This window comes from Daktulosphaira vitifoliae, unplaced genomic scaffold, assembly GCF_025091365.1.
Source record: "Daktulosphaira vitifoliae isolate Bord-2020 unplaced genomic scaffold, ASM2509136v1 Scaffold_1, whole genome shotgun sequence".
Taxonomy (NCBI): domain Eukaryota; kingdom Metazoa; phylum Arthropoda; class Insecta; order Hemiptera; family Phylloxeridae; genus Daktulosphaira; species Daktulosphaira vitifoliae.
Window position 1 is genome coordinate 39351470 of NW_026099572.1, and position 27334 is coordinate 39378803.

The 27334-nt window shown below is 24.1% G+C and overlaps 4 protein-coding genes across 10 annotated transcripts; 2 read left to right on the plus strand and 2 right to left on the minus strand.

Moving 5' to 3' along the window:
• Positions 1-2311: 2311 nt before the first annotated feature.
• LOC126894665 (HIG1 domain family member 1C-like) lies at positions 2312-6388 on the minus strand. The gene is made up of 3 exons (XM_050665847.1): positions 6191-6388; positions 4925-5030; positions 2312-2599 (listed from the first exon to the last, which is right to left on the minus strand). The coding sequence occupies exons 2-3, from the start codon at positions 4989-4991 to the stop codon at positions 2418-2420; spliced, it is 249 nt and encodes an 82-aa protein (XP_050521804.1). The 5' UTR covers positions 4992-5030; positions 6191-6388; the 3' UTR covers positions 2312-2417.
• Positions 6389-8791: 2403 nt separating this feature from the next.
• LOC126894661 (uncharacterized) lies at positions 8792-14191 on the plus strand. Of its 3 annotated transcripts, none has more exons than XM_050665843.1 (5): positions 8792-9246; positions 9318-9420; positions 9488-9610; positions 12078-12263; positions 13825-13957. In XM_050665843.1, exons 1-4 carry the CDS (start codon positions 9070-9072, stop codon positions 12242-12244), a joined length of 570 nt encoding a protein of 189 aa, XP_050521800.1. In that variant the 5' UTR covers positions 8792-9069; the 3' UTR covers positions 12245-12263; positions 13825-13957. The 3 variants fall into 3 exon arrangements, with proteins under 3 accessions (XP_050521800.1, XP_050521798.1, XP_050521799.1); XM_050665841.1 differs by having other exon boundaries at positions 8802-9246; positions 12078-12212; positions 13825-14191; XM_050665842.1 differs by having other exon boundaries at positions 8806-9246; positions 12132-12212; positions 13825-14191.
• On the minus strand, positions 14150-26706 carry LOC126894655 (sec1 family domain-containing protein 2-like). Of its 5 annotated transcripts, none has more exons than XM_050665822.1 (12): positions 26579-26706; positions 26218-26437; positions 25112-25309; positions 23704-23805; positions 23489-23626; positions 23239-23420; positions 22926-23175; positions 22224-22349; positions 21931-22132; positions 20474-20576; positions 15348-15506; positions 14150-14445 (listed from the first exon to the last, which is right to left on the minus strand). In XM_050665822.1, exons 2-12 carry the CDS (start codon positions 26404-26406, stop codon positions 14250-14252), a joined length of 1845 nt encoding a protein of 614 aa, XP_050521779.1. In that variant the 5' UTR covers positions 26407-26437; positions 26579-26706; the 3' UTR covers positions 14150-14249. The 5 variants fall into 5 exon arrangements, with proteins under 5 accessions (XP_050521779.1, XP_050521781.1, XP_050521778.1 ...); XM_050665824.1 differs by lacking the exon at positions 26579-26706 and adding an exon at positions 26072-26174 and having other exon boundaries at positions 26244-26371; XM_050665821.1 differs by lacking the exon at positions 26579-26706 and having other exon boundaries at positions 26218-26572.
• Positions 16114-18497, plus strand: LOC126894660 (cyclin-H). The gene has a single exon (XM_050665840.1). The coding sequence runs from the start codon at positions 16681-16683 to the stop codon at positions 17581-17583; it is 903 nt and encodes a 300-aa protein (XP_050521797.1). The 5' UTR covers positions 16114-16680; the 3' UTR covers positions 17584-18497.
• Positions 26707-27334: the final 628 nt, after the last annotated feature.

The window sequence follows — 27334 nt, forward strand, 5'->3', positions numbered from 1 at the left end:
TAGCGCTCGCCCGCGTGCGTTTTAAAATTTCGACCATTTTTGAGAAAAACGCTCGCTGACGTCAGCGTTTTACGACTTATGGTTTGAAATATTCACCAGACCCGCCCAATGACATTTCTGAGATATCATAAAAAAATTAATTCAATCCGTTCATTTTTAACCAATCTACGAAATTTTTTTTTTTTAAATCCATGCTCATATTTGGGAAAAGGATATTGTCTCATTTTTGCACAAACATATATTTTGACTTTGAATTTGTAGAAAAGCAATTTTTTTCTTTAATTCATATTTAATATATATGTTATAGTTGTCATATTCGAATTGATTGGGTTAGATTATTAACTGTCTTTTTGTTTTTGTATTATGTTTGTTATTTGTATATATTATATTTAGTTTATTAAGTATACAGATACTTTCTATCAATTTATTTTAAATATGTTTATACTACAGAATTTGTTAATATATTTAATTAAGTTTATTGTTGTACATATCTTTTGTTTGAACTTTGGCTTTATAATCAGCTTACTGTTCAAATGTGCTTTTAACTTTTTTTTTTATTTCCACCCAGAGTTTAAATTAGGATACGATTTTGCATTCGCGTATAGCGATATATTTTATCAAGGAATGTTTGATAAGTTATACATATATTTCAGCACGGTTACAACTTATAGAAGTTTGTACGTACATTATCAGAATAGTACAGTATTAATAATCTTATTTATCTTATATATGATGTATAAGTCTATGAGTTTATCGTAAAAATTAGGATCCATCTATGACAACTGTGTTGTCCAACGTCAAATCAGAGTAACCAATATTCTCATCAAAATTGACTTTCTTACATAGTCTTAGGAATAATAACCTGCCAAATTTTTGTAATCATTCTATAATATTAATACAATTATTATAATTAGAATATTATGAATTATTATGTAAACCAGGGGCGTATTTAAGGGAGATATTGGCGACTGCCCCTCTTGAACCAGCACTATCAATTTTTTTTAGGCGACTTCTAAGAAACATGGCTCTAATGACTTTTTTTTGATCATCACTTTGATTTTTAACAAAAACATATCTATAGCGTGTTTGCCAAAGTAAAATAAATTAAATACCCTCTTAAAATAATTTCTGAATACGACCCAAGTGAATACCTCAATAACAAACATCAACCTTATACTCAATACATCGTACTATTTTCTCTTTTTTTAATTTATTTTTGTTACATTTATTCTGGTGTAATATTTTCCCTGCAAAACACTTATAGTCGTCGGGTACTCCTACCGGAATCAGTGGTTTACTTATAAAAACTGCCCAAAGAGTCTTACACGACGAAGGCGCGTGATGTTCGTACACCCAAAGAAAAACCTCAATCAATTTTGATAGAGAAATTTTATCAAGGGTTTATGATAATGTTTTATTAATACGAACAAAATAATTATTCTTATAAATAATTATTGTTCAAGACAAGAAAAAAAATTATCATATTGATAAATATATCATAGTTTCAATAGTAATAATATATTTATCAAATTGAACAATGAATTTATTATATAGATCGAGGTTTTTATCTGGGTGTATGGTTCCAAGTCTGGTGCAAAACCCCAACTAGGGGAAGCCTAGTTAATAATACTAAGCAAAATTAAAAATTATTTTTTTCAAAATAAATTAATAATTTTGTATTAGTACAATACTAGCAGGAGTAATCCTAGAAATAATTTTTGGAAGATTGTGAAGTGAAATTTGCTAACTTTATGTGATAAATTAGCCAATTAAATAACCTCAATGAGTAAAAAAAGAAAAATGCATTTTAAAAATGAATAAATTTAATAAAAGTTTGGGGGGCTGATATCCTCCCAAAAACAAACTTATTCATAAGAATCAATTATAAATGATTCACAGATTTCAAACAGGGGTCAGATCCAATTTTTGTTAAATTTATTTTAAAATGTAATCTGATTCTTAACACATAATAAAGGAATATTGGGTGTTATAATGAGACACATCCAATAGTCATTTATAAAAGAAAAAATACCCAAGCTGAATATTTCCCAATTTCAACTATAGTGGATTATGATAAAACCAAATAATATAAAATCGACAATAGTCAATTTTACCTATAATAGTTGTTAAGTATAATAATTACAGAATCAATGTTGATTTTACTTAATAGTTTTCATGTATAAACTTAACACGTAATATACAATTTATTATATGCTTCTCTGCTCAAATTTCATAAGTAATGAAATGTTGGCCCAATAATCCAAGATATTACTGATTGACATTACCTCAGATCTTACAAAAAAAAACCAAATAATTAAATGACACTTATTTTTAAATAGCAACATATTACATACATTTAAACAATAAATTATTAATATACTAATTATTAACAAGAAATCAACAAAAAAACTATTTAACTATTTAAACTTAGGTTCAATTACATCTTTATAAATATTATAAAACAAGCCTAAACCAATAATTCCAACTGCTGATCCTTGAGCTGCTAAACGTAGTTGAATAAGGTATAAAGATGTTGGTCCTTTGCGATGTTTGAACTTATAAATTCCATAACCAGCCACACAGGCAAAAGCTACCATTCCTATTAAGTTGGTAAAATTAATAAATTACTAAACTACCAAAAAATTACAGTTAAATATCATTTCTAGTGATAAAAAACTTATGATATAAATTAAATCTAATACCAAACAGTAATTAAGTCTAAAAATGTGCAAACAACACATAATATTTGTATAACTTAACTAAAAACTTTAAGGGAACAATTGAATGTCTTTCTTTAAATTGAATATTTTTTTTTAAATTTCAAAAAATGAAATATCACAAAATGTATATTTTATTGTAAATCAGTTCACAACTTTTTATTAATTATGATTTTTAGCACAGCAATTTTTTATTTTCATTTATATAAATATATATATTTTTTTTTTTTAATGAATATATGCACTTTTTATCTTCATATAAAACTGAAGTTTTTTAAAAATCATCTAAAGATGTACTTAAAATACTAAATACTAGTATACTAGTAAACAAAATACTAAGATCATCTAACGAAAGTAATTGAGTGAATGAATCACAATAGAAAATTCCATCCAAGACTACAAAAACAAAAAACAGGTAAGAAAAGAATTGAATATATACTGTGGCGAGGCATTTATCTTGAAAATATACGTCTACTTACCAAGGAGACATTTAGAGAAGATGTTAACTTTTAAATGTAATTGCACAAAATTAAAATGAATATGCAACAAGAAATAATCTAATAAATATATTAACAGAAACAAGATAAAGACCTAACCCTTAGCTATTACATATTGCAGAACTTTCCTTATGCTATTCATATGGCGAATATGTATGTCCAGTATAAAGAATATTGCGTCACATGAAAAAAGTGGATGTAGCCTTGAACGATTGATGCCTTCTAATTATTGAGAGTTTGAAGTCCATACCAACGCTATTTTTGTGCCGTTTTCATAGACCTAACAGCAGCATATGACACGATTAACCACAGAATTCTCTTCATAAAAATGTACGGCATTACAAATATTTATAATCTAAATTCTTTGTCACCAATATGATAAGAAATAAAAGCTACTTTGTGAAGCTGCACGGAAAATAGTCGACTCAAAAAGACAACACGCACAAGATAGTGTTTAACATCTTTGCTATTTATGAAATATAACAATGATCAACCAAACCCATCACATATCCAGCTGTTTCTATATGCTGACAACCTAGCACTAACTGCTCAAAGTCTTCCATTTAAAAGTATAGAAAGCACCCTTAACAACACTCTAGAGAAAATATCAAATTACAACAAAAAAAAAACTTGCTAAAACCAAACCCAAATAAAACATAAGTATGCACTTTTCATCTAAGAAACAAAAAGCAAAACATACAATAGAAGTACTCTAGGTATTCTAATTTTCTTTTTTGAAAGCTAATTTAACATATATAGTTTAAAAAAATTAAAAAAATAATGTTTTATAATTTTAAAGAAGTCAAAAGGGGAATGAAGCAATTTATTTTTTGAAAATTATGGAACATAGTATACTATTAATTTCTAAAAAGAAAAAGTTACAATGTTTGACTTTAAAAGATATTGCTTGAGTGATAATTAAATAATAACATTGTTTAAAATCTAATATTTTTATGTATCAAATATTAATTCAATATAATATTACATTTTTAATGTTAAATTATATTTTATAATATATAATCCCAATTGATATTTGTTGATTTCTATAGAATGTAGTAATATTCAGGACTATAAAAAGTGAAAAATTTTCTACTATCTAAAATTTTTAAGTGAATTTTAATATTGAATCCAAATTTTGATTCTGATTGTTAATAACAAATCAAGTTTTTAAGATAACTACTAATTAGTAAGCAAACTATAATTTTACAATAATATCATTACAAAAATTGAGAGAATAAGGATGATTTTCTAGAATTTAATTAATATATTTGGATTGCGTAAACATTATTAAGGATTTTAGTCTACTATAAGATATTATTCTATTACTTTATTTCTAAAAATGTTTCAATGGCTCAATAGTTACAGTCTATTACTCCTTAAAAATAATTTTATCGTCCTTATCTTGACAGAAAAACAATTTTTGAAAAACTATAAAAGAATAAAATCATAAAAAAATAAAACAAAACAAACAAAACAAACAAACAATGAATGATACCACCATATTACAACCCTAAATTTAAAAGTTCAAAAAACTATTTCATATTAAATTACTTTTGCATATAAACTTATAAATAATGATTATTTATTAATAATTAGCTCATAGAAAAAATTAATTTTTGACCACATCTTATTAGAGCACTAGTCTTCAATAATTGTGACAAAAAAGTTCACATACTATAATAATTGTACATTGATTTAAAACTAATTTACCTATTGGAAATAAAGGCATTTGACTAGCTTTTTTTGAGAATCTGTCAGAAAATGAGTCATCATCCATTATATATTATATATTATAACAATATATAATATGAGTTTGCTATAACATAAAAAATGTATTTAAGTAAATTAACATATTTCAATTTAAACTTATACAGAGTAATTTATTAAGCATACCCTCCATTTTATTGTAAAATAATGATTTTATTCTAAAAATGTATAGATTAAAATTTAATTAATTTTTAAAAACCCTTATAAATATCAGGTTTATTGTAAAAAAAATTATTAATAAGGGTAGATTTCAGAGGTAACTTTTGAAAATTAAATAGTAATTTATTATTATTTTACTATTAAATAAAGAATGGTATATATAAAATTTTGACAAGTTGTTAACAACTATTATATTATTACTTATGGCATTGTTATGATTTTTATTAGTTTACTTTTTTTTATTTAGTGATTTATTTATCGATCTATTAAAATTTTATTTAGACTATTCACCTTTTAATAGTAAAATAAAAATAGATTCCAGTGAACAGTTAATGATATAGTAACTGTAATAATACAATAGGACTTAATTTAGTTATTTTCTTTGTTGTAAAATCTACTAAATATAACTTTATACAATCAGATTAGAAAATTTAGTTTAAATATTAGTGTTTTTTGTTTACTAGTAATATTCATTTACTGGTTATTTTACCCTAGTAGCAAACCAATGTAAAATTATATAATAAGAATTGATCCCTTATGGATAATATCATTAAAAATTAATTTATTAAAACTAATCTTAAGTTAGTTCTGATAAATAATTAGCCAAGTCTCAGATAGTTACTTCGAGGCAGTTTATGATAAAAGAATCCTTTGAATTTAAACATAATTTAGATAATGATAATTTAATTTTTTTTATAAAATTAGTAAATCTATTATGAAAACTTTTATTTGAAATTCAGTGAAATTGTTCTAATTTCTATGAAAGAAAGACAATTGGATTCAATCTATTACAAAAGTTACAACCAGAATAATAGAGGTCAAAGAGAAATTTAGGAAAAAACGAATTTTATAATTGAACTAAATAGTAAAAATGTCACATTTACGTAAATTAAAGATTAAAATAACAAGTACAACTAAAAATAGAATTGAAATTAATGCAAAAATTTTATGAAGTTTCCAATTAGATAGATAATTTTAAAAAGTTCATTCATATTCATTAATAGTAATCGGTGACATGATGTGAAACTTAAATACATTAGTCTAACTTACGTAAGGCAGCTGAAAAAGTATCCGTTTGGTAGGTAACTTAAAAAATTTTTCGAGTGAAATAAGTTATTGACTAGGTCATAATTGTGTTCTTGAAATTGATGTCAAAAAATACATCGGTAATGGCTTAATATTGTGCAAGCTACTAAGCTAAAAAAATTTTGATATTGCGTCTAATCCCCATAGATAATAAAGAATATTTATCACACTTACTAGAGTCGTCGAGCCACGAAAAGTTTTTAACGTTAAAAGGCGTGGTTGGAATTTGTCATGTATTATCAAGTATCCAGCAATTTTGGCGCTGTCTATAAGTATAAAAAAATATATTTACTCTAATGCCTTAATAAGAGTACATAAAGAGCGCTATAATCGCATATAATCTTAAATATGTTAAGAGGTGTTGATGATAAGATTATGTTGACAAGAGAATCAAGGGTAAAATACAGAAATCAGAGTTCCCCAATTCTTTCATTTCTTATCATACTCTTATCACTAAGAAAAATGTATCTAATATACATAGAATATTCATATAGTACAAGAATAACAAAAAATATTACTATCAAACCATATTTTTGTTCAATATTATTGTAACCATACTGTATTTTAATCGAATAGAGTATTTCAGACAAACATTACTTTAAAAAAAGTATTGCAGACAAAATATACTCATCGAAATTGCATTTATTTTATTTATTAAATAAATGTTTGAATGGTAAACCTTTTATGACACTGATATTAAACTATATAATATAATATATTATATTATAATTTAACTATATTATAGTTTAATATCATTATATATTATATATTAATTATACTTTCAAAAGTTTATATTTAACATAACAGAGTTTTCACAATTCTCCTAAAATAAACCTAAACTATTTACTATAACTTCTCTGATAATTAACTTACAGTTACAGTTTTCTTCTAACTGAGAACTTCAACGTAAAGCCACAGATAAGATATACTTATTACTATTATAAAAACAAATGTGTGTTTTCATTTGTTTATGTGAATTAGTATCACTGTCGCTAAAATACTAACAGATTACTGTAAATTAAATGTCGTGGATAGCAGCACTGCATAAAAAGATACAAAAAACTTTAATTCTCTATTCTAGGACGAAAAGAATTAATTTTTTAGTCGATTGTAATTGAGTAAAATATAAATAATTAATTCCCCAACAATCTCAATTATATCCAATGTTAAAAATGAAATAGCAATCATAAAAATGGGAAGTATTCAAAAAGAATCCAAAAGAGGTGTTAAGCAGGGATGTATATTATCACCTTTAATATTTAATGCTTACATTCAAGAGGATATAGATATTACAAGAGAGAGGATGCAGAAATTAAGATAAATAGTCACAGAATAGACACGTTGAGATTCGTGGACGACATTGAAATAATATTGGAAAATGAAAAAGATTTTAGGAACATTAAAATAGGTGATGGAAAAAGATTTAAATATGAAAATAAACGCAAAGTTGATAAAAGTTCTAGTATGCAGTAGAGACAATAACATAAGAACAAGAATAAAATTAAAGGATGATGAAACTGTACAACAAGTAGAAGATTTCATATATTTGGGTAGCACTATAAGCTCAGAGGGGAGATGCAAAAAGGAAATTATAAAGAGAATATCCTAAGCTAAGGTGACATTTAATAAGAAAAGAATGCTTTTTACTTCAAAAAACATTGACCATAATATTAAAAAGAATCTTCTAAAAACGTACATCTGGAGTATCATGTTATATACATGCGAAACATTGACTATTGCAAGAGAAGAAATGAAGTATCGAATTGTGGTGCTACAAGAGGATGGAAAAGATAAGTTGGACTAATAGAGTTACTAATAAATACGTTTTAGAAAGGGTATCTGATAGGAAATTATAATGGAAGAGTATACAGAAAAGGCGAAATGAATTAATCTTAGAAGGAATAATCGATGGAAGACTAAGATTGCAAAACATAAGTCAGATAGTTGAAGATCAAGGAAGTAATTAATATCAAGAATTGAAGAGGAAGGCTAGTGATAGAGAAACATAGAAGTTGGTGCAAACCAATCATTAGATTGAGTACTGCAGAAAAAGAAGAACTACAATGTATGTAGATGGTTCTAGTATATGTTATATTACTAAATATTATTGTTACAGATTTCATATAACACATATAAACAACTATATTAAATGATATATAAAATTAATTTTTCCATAGTTATGAATAAATTATTAGATATTATTATTATCATTATTGAATAACTATTAATGTGATATTCGTAATGTAACGTTTAATAAGCGGTAGCAACCGAAAGAATATCATAATATAATCTTATGATATTTTATTATAATAAATAAAATTTATATAAAGAAAAATACTCCATTAACTAGGCATGTAGCTAGGTTTTTTTACCTCCGAATGAAAAAATATTATTTAAGAACACTTAAAAGGATGTCAACTTTTCAAATATTAATAACGATTCCCTCAAAATATACTAAAAATTATCATATCATGTATTGTACAAACTAAATATTTCTTTAAATTCTCGCTAGAAGCGCTAGATGTATCCTCACACGATAATTACCAGTGACAGTTTGATTTCACAAAATACGTTTAATTGAGTAGCCTGTCTTATCTATAATCATAATTCGTGATTTGTAGATAATATAATTTTCTAATAACAAGTTTATCATTATAAATGCATTATGATAACACGAAATGAGATGTCATAATCAAAATATGTACTATGGAGTGTACCTGTATTAAAGACTTGAGCCTTATACTAAAATATGGTAATAACTTACTATTGTTCTTAGTAAATACTTAAAGGAACTGCTTGCTCATAAGTTTTAGCGATAAGTAAGGTTATAATTACAGTCAATTATGTCCGATGAGAAAGAAGAATGTGAATTAGAAGAAATTGTAATTCCTGATGAAAACTCTAAACAAGTTAAACAAAATTCTCACATTGATACAACTCCTCCTATTACACCTAAACCACCACCTCGAATTCATTCTCAATCAGAAGTAAAAAATAATACATATAGTATAAGTAATAAGGTTAGTAATTTTTTTTTTAAATTCCTATTTGATGTAATCTTTATTCTGTATTTTTTTTCACTTCATTCAAGTCACTATCTATTGATAGTCAAAAAAATGAGGTTCATAGATCAACAACAAAAATATCTAGTACATCATCATTACTTCAAGATAAAGCACTAAGTTATGTGAACAGTATGTTAACTTATAAAATAAATGTTTACTATAATAAATTTAATTTTTATTTACTCTCAAATTTTAGAAGATAATCTTAGTAATGCTAGATTGACATATGTTAATGAAAGACTAGGCCGCAGCTCGCTGCATGATTATAAACCTCCAAGGCCACCACCTCCAAATTTCAATAAATTGCAAAATAAAAAAGGTGAGATATGTAAAATTGACTTATTATTGATTATGGAAAAACCAAATGTATGTGTTTAACTAATTAGATTGTGTACCATCTAGATGTTTACAATTATTTATTTGCTAAAAATTATTTTTGTGCATGAAAATCATTTTTTTTAACTAAATATTCAGTATGGTGAGCTGTTTAATTTAGTAATGTATATATTTAAATTGAGTAAATAAAATTGTTAAAAAAAAATTCAACATTTTAAATACTAATTTTTATAATTAACATAAAAGTGAGTGAATAAAAACTTATAAAAAAATAGAAACAGTTTTATGAAATACATAAGGAGTACTCATACAAAAGGCCTCGTACTTGAAATAACTTTGTAAGCCCAACTAATAAGCAAAACAAAAAAAATAACCCTATAAAGTTTAATGCAGAATTCATATAGAAATAAAAATATTTTGTTTTTGCTCATATTTTATTAGTTAAATTAATTTATAAGCAAAAAAATTTCAAAATGTATTAACTATGATAAAAAGAAAAAAAATCACAGCTCGATCTGATGTCAAGAATTGGGTATGATAAGTTTAATTTTAATGTTAAGTATTTTTGAGTGATGAATATTACTTATCCTTTATAAAGGTACTAACTTAATTTTTTTAAATGGCAGCATACATATTTAACTAGTTCATACAGTAAAGAATTATTGTATTAAGAAAATGACTGGTTGATTACAAATTTTAAATAAGTAGTTCAAAAATTATTATACCTGAGTGAGATTTATTGCATGGTATAGTGATGTGATGTGATAAAAATAATACACTTCACACCTCGCCTCTAGTTTACATTTAAAAATGTTAAAACTTCTGATATAGTTAAAAGTTGTTATTGACCAGTCAATTTTTTAGCTGTATCATTTTATATTATATAAACTAGTTTAATATATATGTTTTAAATAATAAAATTAAGTTAGTACACTTACAAAAGACATAAAACTACTCAATAATCAAGAAATAAAATTAGAAAATACCAAAATTATTATTTTAGGAGAAATTTAGTAGTCAACTATAAATCAATCACCTTTAATACTGTACTTACACCAAAATAACTAATAATAAAACTAAAATGGCTAATAAACATGTCATAAAACCAAAAAATCTCATTACTTCAATAAAAGAATTTAAAAATTACAGTGAAAATCTTTATTTAATTAAATTTTATACTGTTAAAATAATATTATTGTAACAGTAATTATCTTTTAAACATTAAATAATTTGTTCATAATTATTATTTACACCAATGAAATTCATAACATTTGGGGCAATATTTAGTATACAGTGTGATTTATTAAGCAATCTTTCATTTTATTATTTAATGTTTTCTTTTTAAAAATGTACAGATTAAAATTTAATTAATTTTTAAAAATCATTATAAATATCCATTTTATTTTAAGAAAAAATTATTTCAAAGGGTAACTTTTAAAAGTTAAATGATAACTTATTATTATTTCATTATTAATTGGGGAAATTCTAAATAAAATGTTGACAGGTCCATAACCACTATTGTATTATTACTTTTTAAGTTATTATGATTTTTAGTTAAAAAAAAGTGGAAAGCGTAACATAGAAGAATTCTTATCATATCATTATGGTATCATTTGTAGAGCCATGGAGCGTCACTTAATACTAGTCTACTTANTTAAGTTATTATGATTTTTAGTTAAAAAAAAGTGGAAAGCGTAACATAGAAGAATTCTTATCATATCATTATGGTATCATTTGCCATGAGCCATGGAGCGTCACTTAATACTAGTCTACTTATTACCTTCAAATGTTAATATTGTTCAAAGTAATAATACAGTACTGGTTTTCGATTAGTTAAAATTCTCACCCTTAAATGATAAAAAATAATAGGTTGATCCCATTTAACTTTTGAAAGTTTCCCCTAAAATTTATCCTTTGAAATAATTTTTTCTTACTTAAACTTGATTCATATAATGCTTTTTAAAAATGAATTAAACTTTAATATATACAGCAATATGAAATAATCATTATTTAAAAAAAATAATGGACTGCAGTATACTTGATAAAAAATACTGTATAATGCACTTTTTAATTCATATTTTAGTTAAAATAAATACGTCATTGAATTCAATTCAAAATTTTTATTTAAATACTTAATGTATCTAATATAAAGGATGTTAAAAAATAAAAATTATGTAAACCCATATTCTTATTTATTAAACACCATTTTTATTAAAAGCAATACTCTTTTTGATTTCTTAGCTAATAATATATTGCTAGGCATAAGATATTGTCATTAGTCTTGTAATATTTCTATTTTTATTTAAGTAGAATTTTACTTAGAATGATTTTATATTTATAATTTTAGTTAACTCCAACATTTATTTTTTTATTTGACTTATATTTTGTTTTTATTATTTTTATTTTGTGTGTGTGTTGCTGTTGTATCCCATTAATTTTAAAAACCTTAGTATCATATGATCAAACAATGGATAGAAGTTGTCTACATCATTGTTTTTTATCAGATGTGACAGATGTGAGACAAATGGAACAAGCACTTCAACAACTCCTTGAAGACTTTCATTCAGGAAAATTGCGAGCATTTGGTAAATATTTACTTTATAAAACTGAATTATGATGGATCATTCAAAGAAAAGGTTTAAGTAGATTTTATTTTTAAATATAAAGTATTAAAAAAAAACATTTATATTTTAAACCCCTACCTGATTTCGTGATTCCAGTTTTAATTTTTTTAAGCAGTAAAATCTAATAATATACATATTGTATAGAAAGTATATATACGATTATTTGATTATTATTGTTAAAAATTACTATAATTTTTAATATTAAAGCACTCTAGATACATTTATCTTAAACTATCTAGAAATAAAAACCAATTTCTATTATGTGGGATAAATATTTGCTAATGTAGTACTTGCACAAATTTAAAACACTGATACAGAACACACTTACTAATTGTCAAGACAATTTAATAGTAATATAAAATAAGAGGGTACAAAAATTCCCAATATGAAAGACATATCAAAATATTCTCAAATTGCAATTTAAAAATACTGGGGTAATTATTTATACCACACGGCCAACTAAAATATAAATGTCACTAAACTTTTTCCTTAGAATAATTATAGTAAAATATTTAAAGAGAAATAATAAACTTTGTTGTGCATTCTATCCTGGAATGATTTAATAATCATCAGATTTTAATTTTCATGTAGGGTAAAGTAGAGTGAATTGACATATGGGAAAAGCTAACAAATTCAGTATATTTAAAAATTAATCATACATTCATTAATATTAATACATGGCCCAAATGTTAATTTTAATTGTTGTAGGAAATTCAAATTAAACATATTTTGATATAATTTTTTAACATCAAAATTATATATATTAACATTCTAAAGTAAATTTTTCAAATTACTCCCTTGAAAATTCTGAAAGCACTACTCAATATCTATAGATTCATTAGAAACCTTTCTTTTACAATAATTTTTATCACCTTATCAGTGTTACTGAAGTAAAAAATTAAAAACATTTTCAATAAATTGCTACAAATTTTCAAGAATCACATAACTTTTTTATTTACTCTTCACTTCTTATAATTATCTTTGAATAATTGTTAAATATTGATGGGGTTATAAATCTTTAATAGGTTATTTATTGCTGTATAAATATTTTTGAAAAACTAAAGATATCCAAACATTTTTAACCCTTCTATAAAATAAATGTAAAAAAAATAATAATGGTTAGGTTGGGTTTTATATATTTTACAAAGTTTAGTATTTTATGCCAAGTAAATTTTTGATAACTATCATGACAAATTCTATTGAATTAAATTAATTATAAAGGTTATAACATTTGATTTATAAATATCCAACTACCAGTCTCTTTTAGGGATCGGGCATTAGCCCTAGTGGAACCTAGGGTTAGGTTCCATTACACTTTAGTTGAGAAAAGATGATAAAAATTACAAATTTTAGGAAAACACATTTTGTTTATTAAATATGGAAGAAACAATTAAAAAAAATTATAGTATTATGCAAGATATGGTAGAAGTTTTCATGCAAGTTTTATATTTTAAACCAATTTACAGAAGTCAGAAAAATCATAGAAGCTTAGCCTCGTCATCTTACCCCGACTTGCTTTATTACTCAAAAATTAGTCTATTTTATCATTAAGGTATTCATAATTATTTCTTAGGTAAGGATTGTAGTATGGAACAAATGACAGCTATACGCGAACAACAAGAACACTTAGCATGGCTTCATTTTGAACTAGGTGTCAGGCAAGATGGATCCTCACCACTTAGTGAACAAGGAATCATTAATGGATCCGAAAATATGCATTCTTTAATGGCTAGCTTAGAACAGCTTTCCTTATCAATTGAAAAACTGCATTCATTTAGTAATTCTACTTCAGAGTAAAAATAATTGAGTAAATATTTATAACAAAGTACTTTATACCATTCCAAGAACAATTTGCATTATTATTAAAATAATATATATTGTCATTAAAATTTGTAAAATTAACTGTTAATTATAACTTCATGTATATTTAAATATGTAATTTTTTGGTTTTTTTTTTGTATATCATTTATACTATATACATAATTTTACAATATAATATTAACAATTTTTAAATAGAGCATGAAGTGCTTCATATGGTGATAGCATACTTGTTGAACCAATGCTTACTCTTATCCCACAATTTTTAGTCGCTTCACTAATTGATTGAACCTCATGACCACTTATACCACCAAGCACAAATACAATTAAATGATCACAGTCTAATGGATGCTTGATGACTGAATTTATTATTTTACTACAATTAAAATATGAAAATTTTATAAGTGAACATTTATGATCTGATAATATACAGGGTGATTGACTAACTATGCCTCACGAATTATCTCTGAAAATATAAGAGATATAAACAATTTTTTTTTTTTAATCATTATGGATCTTTGATGAGATGTGTTCACGAGAAAATTTAAATTTTTACCACCATCCCTTTTGCTTAAAAATAGTGTCAACTTCATATTTTCAAATGGCAACACTATTTTTTTTTATACCATTAGATTTAGTTTAATAAAAAAAAAATGTTTTGTAAAAAAAATATTTTATTTTATTAAATATTAAGCGCTCCACGGCTCTCTAAAGTTTAGGGTTTATTAAGAAAAAATCATTACAGACGAGAACGTTATGGATCGTAAATCGATAAGCGCTACCACTTCTTATCGGTACACTAAATAATAACGATACTATATTTACCCGACTACTGTTTTATTTGTTAAATCCCCTAAACTTTAAATAGTAATATCTCGCTTAGAACTTATTAAAATTTTTTTTTTTTTTTTTTTGAGAAAATTTTTTTTTTTATTATTAACAAGATAAATAAAAAAAAAAACTGGGTTGCTATTTGAAAAACTAAAGTTGATATTGATTTAAGGGTTGAGGGATGAAGATTGAATCTTCATTTTTCTTGTCAAGTAGCTCAACAAAGATTTATAACAAATAAAACAATTACATATACGATAATACTAATATTTTTAAAGAAAATTCGTGAGGCATAGTTAGTCAATCACCCTGTATTTTCAAAATTACTATATAATAATGATTTTGATTTAAAAGTTATATAAGTTTGACAATTTTATTTTAATTAAAATTAGATCAGTTCAAAATTAGATAGAAGAGAAAGGCATAGTATGTGTTTTAAATACTTACTTAAAACCCATTTTTATTAAATCAGTTATACCATCTGATTTAGTTTTCATGATTGATGATAAATTTGGTCGCATGGGGCTACATACATCATTCATTAATTGTTTGACAAATGAGTTATAAACGACAGGAACATACAAATTTTCTCTTGTGTAGAGTTTTCTGATATAAAAGAATTGATTACAAAGAANATACAAATTTTCTCTTGTGTAGAGTTTTCTGATATAAAAGAATTGATTACAAAGAATATATTATTTTTGAGATTTTAATTAATGTAAAAAAAAATTATGAAAACACTTAAATATTAAATTTGATATTATACTAAAATAATTTTTTCTTAATTTTACAAAAACTTTGTAGCATGTCAAGTACAGGAAATAAGTTGTGAAACTAATTTTTCTTTCGTTTATATAAATAAATGAATACTTATAAATTTCATTATTTATTTATGACATATTAAATCATTATTTTTATTAAATATTTATTATTGGAATTTTCTTATTTTATTATTAATAGAAATAAAATAATAATAAATGATAAATTAAAATCGAAAATAAATGTATAATTTTCAAAAATTATTGATATATTGTTGTCAGCAAAATCAGTCTAGCGAGAGCGAGTTTTTTTTGTAACAGAAAAATCATAATATGAAATTTATTTTTTATTTTCACTATAATATATTTTTATATAATAAATGTTTTTTTTTAATTTAGGAAGCCACCCCACTAACCCCTTTAGTTGAGTTAATGTTTTTAGCATATGAAAATAAAATTACGTAATGGGCAAGTTAAAAATGATAATTCAGGAATATTCGGTTAAGGGAATAAACAAGTTACTGACTCGGTTAGCGGTGATATGAAATTAATTTTAAATTTACTAACGAAAATTCGTAAGTGAAAAAGGCGCAAATGAGAACTCGATGAAAGCGACAATGATAAGGCACGTTTATCGTTTCTTCCAAGAACGTTTAGTGAGACAATAAAACATAGAATAACATTAGTAATAAATAAATAACAATCATCTTAAAAAATTAAAATTAGTTGAATTAGTGTGTCATAAAAAGTTACAAAGATAATAAAGAATAAATCAACAGTTATAAAAGAATTTTTTCTTTTGGAAATAAATTGCTACTTTGAGCAGTCCAGATCATACGAAATTTTGTATTATCAGTAGCAGCAGTATTTCATTATAATTTTTTATCATTTTAACATTTTCTTTAATTAGAAAACATTTTTAATTTATAAATTTGAAAAAAATTTAATTGAGAAAAGCATAGCATCATAAGATAATAATTTTATAATAAGTTAACAAAATCTGAAACTGTAATTAAGAAATTATGTTTCCAATCAGTACTCAAAAAAAGAACTGGATATTTAAAGACGAAACAGATTTAAATCAATTACGAGAAGAAACAAACCGAAAATTCATCACAAATTATGGTTCACGTATGAGTCCAGATGAATGTAGAAACTATTTTTTAGATGTAAATGAAGAACATATTGTACAAAAATGCCACGAATACATGTTACGTGATTTTTGTCATAAGTTTCAACCACCCATGCCCAAGTTTGTTTTTGCTACAGCGTTGAACTATTTAAAGAGATTTTATTTATATAACTCTGTAATGGACTATCACCCCAAAGAAATTATGGTAACATGTCTCTTTTTAGCATGTAAAGTAGATGAGTTTAATGTATCACTAGCCCAATTTGTAGCTAACATAAAAGGCAATCAATCAAGAGCAACAACTGTTATATTAAACAATGAATTATTTCTTATGGAACAAATTAAATATAATCTCAAAATCCATCATCCGTTCAAAGCAATAGAAGGATTTCTTTTAGATATTAAGACAAGAACACAGATGAATGATCCTGATCGTATGAGACCACACATTGATAGCTTTATTGATAAATTATTGTTTACAGATGCTTGCTTACTTTTTGCACCTTCTCAACTAGCATTAGCTGCAATTTTGCACTCTGCTAGTCAAATTAAAGAAAATTTAGATTCATATGTAACAGATTTGTTATTAGGTCAAACAGGAGCTGACCATCTTAAAGATTTAATTGAAGTTGTACGAAGAATAAGAATATTACATGTTCGAGTTTCGGATGACCATACTAAAGAGTTATCACGAGTTAGTAAAAAATTAGATAAGTGTCGTAATCAAGAAAATAATCCATTTAGTGAAGAATATAAAGATAGAATACAAGAAGCTTTAAATAATTCATTATAAAAATTTGATTAATGATCAATTTTTGTTTTTCCATGGTATTAAGTAATTTATTGTATAATTTTAATAATTATTATGTAAAGCCCGATTATTAAATAGAATAAACTATTAATATTCTAAATTTATACACACACACATATATATGCAGTATATAAGTGTATATATATAATGAAGTGTTTATACTTAATTGTATTTAATTAATTTCATCTGTTTTAAAAATATATTTTTATAGTTAATTCTCTAATAATAATATAAATAATTTAAAGACAAAAAATGTTGTCTAGTAATAAATAAAAAAATCTAAAATTTTAAACATTTAAAAGACATATAATAAAAATTGATCACTTGAAGCTAATTAATTAAATAAAAGTTTAACTATATTAAAAATATTATTAATTTAAAAACTAAAAAATATTTAACTCAAAAGCCACAAAAAATTACTGAAAAGTCGCGGATATGTATTTTGGAAACAATGTTACCATTATCAACGCTAAAAACATACTGACTTACTTGGCAGTTATTAGCGTTGATAATGGTAACATTATTTCGGAAATACTTATCCTCTACTCTTCAGTAATTTTTTGTGGCTTTTGAGTTTAATATTTTTTAGTTTTTAAATTAATAATATTTTTAATTTAATTTAATGTATTTAAAAAACAATTCTGGATATTAAATAACTAAAAAAAACCTTTATGCTAGTAAAGTTAATTTTTTTACAGTTTTGTAACAAATATATTACCCTAACAAAGTGAAACCAAGTAACTCACAATTTTTTTAATAATGATATAGAAAATTGTTTATTTATATATATTACATCATTATAGTGAGTTGAAATGCATTAAAACATTAAGATCTATAAAATTAGCTTTGATTAAATAGTATCTATCAAACATTACCAAATACTAAAAAAAAAATAAGCACTAAGAAATATATTTTTGAAGAAAACTCAGTATATAATGTGTAATTATTACGTTTATGCCTAGTAAATTTATATGGTAATATACATAACACAGTAATAATTATTATAATAAAATGTAAACATTTTATACAGGGATTGGGAAATTCATTTAAAAAAATAATGCAGTCTCATTCTCTTTCATTGAGCTTAAAATAATCAAATGCTATTTGTAATAAAAATTAATTTATTTTTGAAAAGAATTCAATTATATTCAAATTTTTGTGTAACTTTTATTTTGTAAGTAATATAGTGGGTTATGATAAATGAATCGCCTATATATTGTTTGGAGGATGGAAATAATATATACATTTATATCAAAATTGAAAATAATGTATTTTTATAACTGTTTAACAAATGCATTTAATTTAAATTCACATTTATAATTCATACTGTAAAAATTGAATGTACTCATAAATTCTTTCTTCTTATTTTTCCCAACTACTTGTGGTTATTATCCTAAACTTCTACTTAAAACAATCTCCTTTATCATCTATGCATATATTAATAGTCTTCATATCGCATTTAATTACATCCCTCCATCACTTTTTTATTCTTCCTTTAAAATTAATTTCCATAATTGTTCATATAGCTTATGTTTCCTCACTTATAATAACATGACCAAACCATCTAAATCTATTTTCTCTCATCTTATCCACGATTGACACTACGCCTATACTCCTATTTATATGTTCATTCCTTATTCTATCTTCTTAATCACTCCCTCGTCCATCTAAGCATTCTCATCTCTGCTGCACTCATTCTCTACTTTATTCTTTTGTTAACCTTCTAACATTCTGAATAAATTATACATCATAGCTACACTCTTATAGAATTTACCTTTCAACCTCATTGGAATTCTCTTATCATATAATATATCATATGCTTCTCTCCACTTCAATCACCTGTACTAAATTCTGTGTCTTAAATCCTAGTCAATATCACCGTTCTTTTGTATAACTGAACCTAAATATTTAAAACTTTCTACCTTATTTATCACATCCTAACTTATTGGTACTAATCTCTATTCATTTTACCTACCCCTTGTTTTTCTCTGTCAAACTTGTACTCTATATACTCTGTCTTATACCTACTTATCTTACTCCCTTTTCTTTTAAGAGTCAAAAAAGAGTCACACCTATAGCCTTAGATTAATTTCTTCTATTAACATTATATCATCAGAGAACAACATACACCAAGAAATACATTACCTTGTATTTCTCTAGTAATTTCATCATCACTATGGAAAATAAGTAAGAGCTTAAAGCAGAACTTTAGTGCACTCCTACTCTTACCATAAAATCTTCTGTTACTAGTTCATACTTTTTACCCTGGTACAAATGCCATCATATAGATCTTTTATTAATGAAAAAAAATTAAATTTTGGGAATTCATTATCATTAATGCCCACTTTAAAATCTCTCTTGGTACTTTAACACAACTCTGGTATCAAACACTTTATTCTTTATACCTTCTCTATTTCTAACTTATTTTATATCCTTTTAACTATTATACCAGTGTACATCCAAAATGTGACTCATGAATTCATTCATTTAAAAATAAATGAATTTATGAGTATGAAAAAATGTTAATATTCATTCAAAATAAATCTAAATTCAACTTTAAGTTCATTTTTCTTAATCTGAACACATTTATTTGAGCGCAATCTTTCCCATCACTGTCAATTGGCTCTAAATAGTAAGAAAAAGAAACTATTTTTTTTCAGATTTTTATTTCACCTTTTTTTACTTCACCAATATAATGTTTGTTTATATAATTTACTAAAAAATAATGATTAAGGTAATATTTAACAATACTATGAACAAACTAAAGAGTTAAAAAACAAGAAATTCCCAAACACTTACATTTTTGTAAATACTGTGTTTCACTTTGACAAGGCAGTATAGTTCTTATGAAATATCAAACAGTAACACATACTTATATTGCATAAATGTTTGTCTTGATAATTTTATTTTATTTAAAATAAAAAAGAATTTTTCTGCTGCTTCTTCACAAACTTCATGAGTAATAACTTGATGATCTAAAAAATTACAAATTAGTAAAAGTGAATATAAAATATGTAGTTAATAATTTGCTTAGTACTATAGGTATAAATAGAGAAGAGGCCATTTCCNAATCACTGTCAGATTAAATCTATACTGGACCCTACTATGCAATGTCTCTACTATGCCGCGACCCCACTGTGCTACCGTTAATTTTTTTCTTATAAAATTATGAATATTATTAAATAAGAGTATTTATAGTGAGAGAGAAATATTGTTGGTACCCTTGAAATAGATCAGTAAGCAGTATGCTCTTAGTATGGGCTAACTGATTTTCTAATGTCTAAGGGGAACACTAAACAATGACCTACTAGCCGAGCCAAGTAAAGGATAACAATTTTTGATGAGGAGCTAGTAGGTTTTAAAAACTAATACATCTCGTTTAAAAATTGCAAAACAAAAATTTAAAAAAAAATTTTAACGTAGTACATGATTGCAAAAATTAAAAACCCAGTACAGTGGGGACGTGGCAAAGTTGGGTCCAGTATAGATGATATTTGACAGTGATTAAAATCACTATCATAAAAAACGCTTCGATGCAAATCTGTAAATAGTGTTTAATTTTAAAATATTGGTGGATTATTCCAAAAGCAACATGATCTCCTATTTCCTTATTAATATTTTGATTACAAGTTTTATGATTTATAAGTGTAATATATGAACATATATTTATATATATATATATTTATAATATATAAATATATAAAGAGAAATGGTCCAATTAAAAAAAAAAATATGTTGCATAAAAGAAGAATATAAATAGTACTTATCTTAAAAAAATTATAATAATTTAAGATATGTATATAAATGTCAGAGTTTCCGGAACACTTTCAAAATTTAAGTTGAAAAAGTTGTCATTTAAAATCCCTCCCTGGGCAGGTAAAGGGTCAGATTTATAAAAAAGATATACCAAATGATAGGCATAGACATCATGCATCTATATAAAAAAATTTTATATTGATCCATACATTTTTCAAAAAGTTATATATTATAAAGTTAAAAATATAAAAAAGAATTTTTTTACAAAAGTCATACTTTTTTTTATTAACTTTGATGTTCGTTTTCACCATAAAAACAAAATAAAGTTCAAAATTTTTTTTCCCATTATAATGTATTACATTATATTACATACTATGTTTTCTTTCATATTTCAATTAGAATGAAACTTAAACTAATATTAAATTAGTACAAATAAATTAAAATTATAACAATAATATCAGACAATTTATTGTTATTGAAAAAAAAAGTTTCTAAGAAATTTAATGTAATATTTTTATTAAATATGTAATGAAACATCTAAAAAATTATCTAATCACTAATTAAATCATTTACCAATAATATCATTAATTATGTATTCTGGAAGGATGTCTTTATCTTCATATAATGCTGCACCCAGCATAGTTTGCAATTCAATTTGATACTCTTCAGATATATCATAATCATGATCTATAATTGAATATAATTGAACTAATATACATAGAAGAATTTCTAAAGACAATTTTCTATCTTTTCTTGTTTGAAATAATTGCTTCATCTAATAAGTTAATTGTTTTAAAAAAAAAATCTTATTTAATAATAATAAAATATTAAAAAAATGAATTGAATAAATACATGTAAAATATTACTTGCAATAGTATATCAATATCACTTTCCATTACTATATTTTGTAATAAAAGTTTTTCAATGTTTTGGGCTAGTTCAATTCTGGAAGCATTTTGCAATTTTAAAGCAGCACAAATACATAAAACTTGCTATAAACATTTAAAAATTGATAAATATATACAATATATTCTAAAATATTTAGATTGAAAATTAGTAGTTTTATTTAGTATAAAATATGAAAAAAAAAATGATAGAAAAACATAAAAATCATAAAAAATGTTTTTTTATGGAAAGTAAAAACTTTTAACTCAATTTTATCTAAATTAAAAATTGTGACTTTTACCTCTTGCATTCTAAGCACCATTATAATATTTTATAATTACTTTAAAATATTTACTAAATTTAAAACATTATCTTTTTTGTAAGATATTGAATAATACATAACATTATGAAAATGAGCATTATTTATTGATCACCATTTACATAACTGTAATGTAGATCAACACCTATAACTATTTAAAATTTATCATTTATTAAATCAAAACAAAAAAATATCATTTAGTTTCAATCCACAATTTCTAGGGTGAAAACAAGTACGAATATTTCCATAACTAATAATTTGGAAATTGTTTTTTTTTTTCAATGTAAAAAAATTATAATTAGATAATAGTTATTTATTATTTATTTAAATATTAAAATACGATGTAAAAATATAATTCACTCGCTTGTTTAAAATCAATATTTTCATTTGATTCAAATGTTTCATCAGCTAAAAGACTTTCTAAAAACTGAGGTGTAATTCTAGATATTACTTTTCTCACTGGTCCTACTGTTGTTTTTTCTGTTATAAAATTACGAATGCAAGTCAATAATTCTTTTTCATTTTTAGTTAACAACCATTCCATAATAGGAGTAGGCTTCATAATTGAAGCTAAACATATTGGTACTTGTACTTGATTATTGATATCTTTTAATCTTAAATAAATCAATTTCACATTTTTAATCTTAAAATAAGGCTTTTTAAAAGTTATTTCATACTTTTCGTTGTATAATAAAGGCTCTTTGACAACTGAAACATCTGAACAAGTTCCAGGAAACCTTGTAAGAAGCATATTTAATTTATCTAAAGGGCAATTTGATGAAAATTCAGTAACTGCATACATATCTACTAATCTGTCTATTAATATAATGTTGATATGATTTGATTCAGTGTATGAAGTCTAATCAGACAAACAAAAAATAAATAAGTAATTTAATTATCATTAAATTAATAAAATATTTTTGTTACTGGCTGAGTTTTATAAAAATATTGTGATACAGCTTCACTATATGGACCAACACAATAAAGTTCAAGTTTTACTTTAAGATGCTCAAATATATTCCTTAGGGTAGTTGCAACTACTGATGCATATGCATCACGGTCATTCTAAAATATTAATTTAAATTTAATTTAAAAAAAAATGTAAAATCATTGATTAAGTGATAAAATATATAAATAGTTACTTCAATAAACAAAGGAACATTTTGAAGATGAGGTATTAAGAACAATGATGGTGATAAACAGGTCATCGATATTGGTATATTTATAATATCTACTGTGCCATCCTAAATACAAATAAATGTGTTAATTCGAACATATTTTGTATTTTAGAACAATATTTTATGATATTGTAAAAGTTGAATAATTAGCACAAGAATATTAAAAAATATGTTGTTAAAATATATTAACAATTTTGGCATTTATTTTACTACGTCACCCACCATTTTTTTTTATTATAATAAACTTATAGTGTAAAAATTTAGACTTGATCAAACAAACCTTTCCTATAATAAATATTATTGTTAGCGTAAAAGTGANAACCTTTCCTATAATAAATATTATTGTTAGCGTAAAAGTGAATAGAATAAAAACTATTTAGTATTAAATTTTAAACAAAAAAAAAAAGGTTTTAATTCATTTTTTCTCAAATGCATCATTACTGTGAGAATTAAAATTTTTTTTGATTTTTATAATTTTGTAAAATTAATAATTTTAGAACTATTTATCATATATACGCCAGATGAAAAAAAAATTAGCACTTCAATTCTATATAAAATAAACAATATTTTTTATGGAGACTAAGGGAATTTGAGAGTCCTCAACTATTCTTTTTTACATCATCAAAGACTCTAAACCATTAAAGTAATTTAAACCAAGTATTTTTTTTATAAAAAAAATATTGAATAATACATATATTATAATGTAAATATATTTGAATCACTTTACATAAATAAAGTAGTCTTTAATATTCAATTAGTCCAATAACTTTTGTGTTTAAGAAATACTTTGTGTTATTTCTTTTTTTTAAATAATGTTTACATTTTTGTTAATTTTATTAGTTTTGGACTATGATAAAAGCATATTTTTTATCATTTAATTTTTCCAAAATAACTATATTTTAGACCTTCTTTTAGAAAAAATTTTGATGGGTTATAATAACTAAAAACCATTGAACTATTAAAATTTTTGTAAGAAAAGGTGTAAAAACTTTAGACCAGGTGAAAAATTTAAATAATAAAAAAATATGATTTTAAAGTTCTACAAATGTAAATATTGCTAAAAAAAAAATGAATTATAGTGAAATATGTTTATACTTTAAATAACTCTAATATATGTTTCTTAAAAATCAAACATATTATGTAATTGAAGTATTAGATTTCTTGTCAACATTGTTATTATGCTAATAATAAACATTATAGGAAGCTTTAAAGATAAGATTTTTCATTACTAAAGAAAAATATATGGATGGGTGTTGGTAACTAAGTAACCTAGACATCAATAGGTTTTTTAAAATTTGTTTGTAAAATTTGATTAATTCTATAATATATGTATAGTACACATAATTATTATAGTATAAATTTTGAAACATACTGTATATTTGGAAATAATAATATCAGAAATTAATTTTTCTATTATCTGATTATGGTAAGATTCATATCCACATCCAACAATAAAACAACAGTATTTGAAATTACTATTAACTAAAACATCACGAGTGACAGTCATTACTGTTTCATCAATAGGTTTTCCAACAATTATCAAACATCTTCTTTCTTTATGGTTTCCGCTCTAGTTAAAAAGTTAATAGAATTATTAAAAATATTACATATCTTAAAAACCGTATTATTTTTATTATTAATAAAACAAATAAGATAAATAAAAAATATTTGTAAATAATTTATTAAAATAGTATAAAATTAAGCCAAACATAAAAGTATAAATAAAACGCAACTACTAGTTTCAGTAATGCACAATCATCAGATTACTGATTAAAAATTAAATAAAACTCACAAGAACAAAGAAAATTTTAAATAAATCACAATATAAAATAGTTAAAATTGGTAAAATAAAATTTGGTAAAATGGACTAGTTTAAAAATAGAAACAAATTTGTTGTTTTTAGTTAATTTATGCTAAATTTTCCTAAAAGTTGTTTCCATACTTATACAGAGAACACTTAACTTAATTTAATAATACTTTCAAATCGGCCAACTTGAGGCGGTGTGTTAAATTCAAGACATTCAAATATTTTATAGGTTTGATTATTTAATTTTTGTGAATTTTGTGTTTATAATATAACTTGTCAGAGTTGTTTCCAAAAATTAAAAAATTTACAATGGTTACATAGGAATAGGATATTTTTAACAGTTTTTTTTTTTTTACACAACCCTGATACTTATAAACATTTTCTTAATGCTGTAAATTGATACTACTAAAATGATAATGGATCTTTATCGGTCTCAAGTTTAACAAACCATTCTGAATTATTCATTGAACAGTATTAAAATATTAAATATCATTAAATTTGATAAAATGTCCTCTAAGCAACTACCTAGTTTGTCCAGACTCCAATACAGTCCAAGAATTCAACAAATAAAAATATATTCATTTAAATAAATCTAATTGTCTATAAAACGCATTTAAAGTATGTTGAGCTGAAAAAGAAAAAAACAGTATTTTGAAAAATGAAATTAATACCTCGAAAGAAGAAAATTCTTTAATACTCTTAGCACCAGCTTTATAAAGCAAAACACAACCTCCATGCCAGTGTAAAGACTCAGCAGCAAACTGATCCAAGAATACAGCTGCTTCTCTAGTATATTTGCAAACTTCAGTCCATGACCAATCACATATCACTGAAAATGGAGTGTCAGTACTAAAAACCATACTTATAGAATTATAACCAACTGCTGAGTTACTAAAATAAAATAATAATTTTTTATTCAAGCCGTATTATTATCTGAATAATGCGTATGTTTTAATAAACAACAAGCCAATGTTAATTATTTATTTGGAAAATCAAAATTAAAATATTAAGAAAAAATGAATTATAAATTACAGTTTTAACACTTTTCTTCACTAAAAAATTGATAAACGTCACTTATCTGTACTTCATCATTGTGAGTTGGATACACGGCCTCAGAAGATAAGGTGGCAAACTTCTTATCAGTGTTCCGATTAGTGATGGGAAATATGATTCGATCAGATGAATCAACTCTTTCGAATCAGATCATTTAAATGAATCGATTCTTTGAATCAATTCAGTGATTCAAACAATAATTATTCATATTGAACTTAATTACGAGAAAAATGTTTTATCATGATAATGTTTAGACACTAAAAGATCAAATAGTTATACAACGATTTTTATGATCATTATTTTTTTTGATAGTAAATAGTAACAGTTGCTTGTTGGTAATTTGGGGGGCCAGATATAACATTTTTTTATTATGCATTGTTTTTTAAATTCCGTTAAAAATATTCCTAGTCAGAAAAGTGGTCTGATGTTTTCTTGCTTATCCATTTTTTGGTTCGAACTAATGGTATTTAGAAAATTAGAATTGTTTGCTATAACAATGATAACGTAGATCATGGTATATTTAGGTGTGCTTTTATTGCGAGATAAGCTAAATTTCAGTGTTACCCATTAACTGATTCTTCTACCACACTAAATCACTTCAATCGAATCATCTGGGGAATCAATTCATTCGTAAATTACTCATCCCTGCTTAGTACATACTAAAATATCAGTGTTACCCATGAACCGATTCTTTTTACCACGCTGAATCAATTCAATCAAATCTAGTTGTCGGAA

Excerpts from the sequence above, each read along its gene's own strand:
- LOC126894665 (XM_050665847.1), bottom strand. The coding sequence starts at position 4,991 with ATGGATGATGACTCATTTTCTGACAGATTCTCAAAAAAAGCTAGTCAA. Across the intron at positions 2,600-4,924 it reads AATGCCTTTATTTCCAATAG|GAATGGTAGCTTTTGCCTGT; the intron begins GTAAATTAGTTT and ends CCAACTTAATAG.
- LOC126894661 (XM_050665841.1), top strand. The coding sequence starts at position 9,070 with ATGTCCGATGAGAAAGAAGAATGTGAATTAGAAGAAATTGTAATTCCT. Across the intron at positions 9,611-12,077 it reads TAAATTGCAAAATAAAAAAG|TATCATATGATCAAACAATG; the intron begins GTGAGATATGTA and ends TAAAAACCTTAG. Across the intron at positions 12,213-13,824 it reads AGGAAAATTGCGAGCATTTG|GTAAGGATTGTAGTATGGAA; the intron begins GTAAATATTTAC and ends ATTATTTCTTAG.
- LOC126894660 (XM_050665840.1), top strand. The coding sequence starts at position 16,681 with ATGTTTCCAATCAGTACTCAAAAAAAGAACTGGATATTTAAAGACGAA.
- LOC126894655 (XM_050665822.1), bottom strand. The coding sequence starts at position 26,406 with ATGGTTTTTAGTACTGACACTCCATTTTCAGTGATATGTGATTGGTCA. Across the intron at positions 25,310-26,217 it reads AAGAATTTTCTTCTTTCGAG|AGCGGAAACCATAAAGAAAG; the intron begins GTATTAATTTCA and ends CTTTTTAACTAG. Across the intron at positions 22,350-22,925 it reads AAAATATTGATTTTAAACAA|CAAGTTTTATGTATTTGTGC; the intron begins GCGAGTGAATTA and ends AAATGTTTATAG.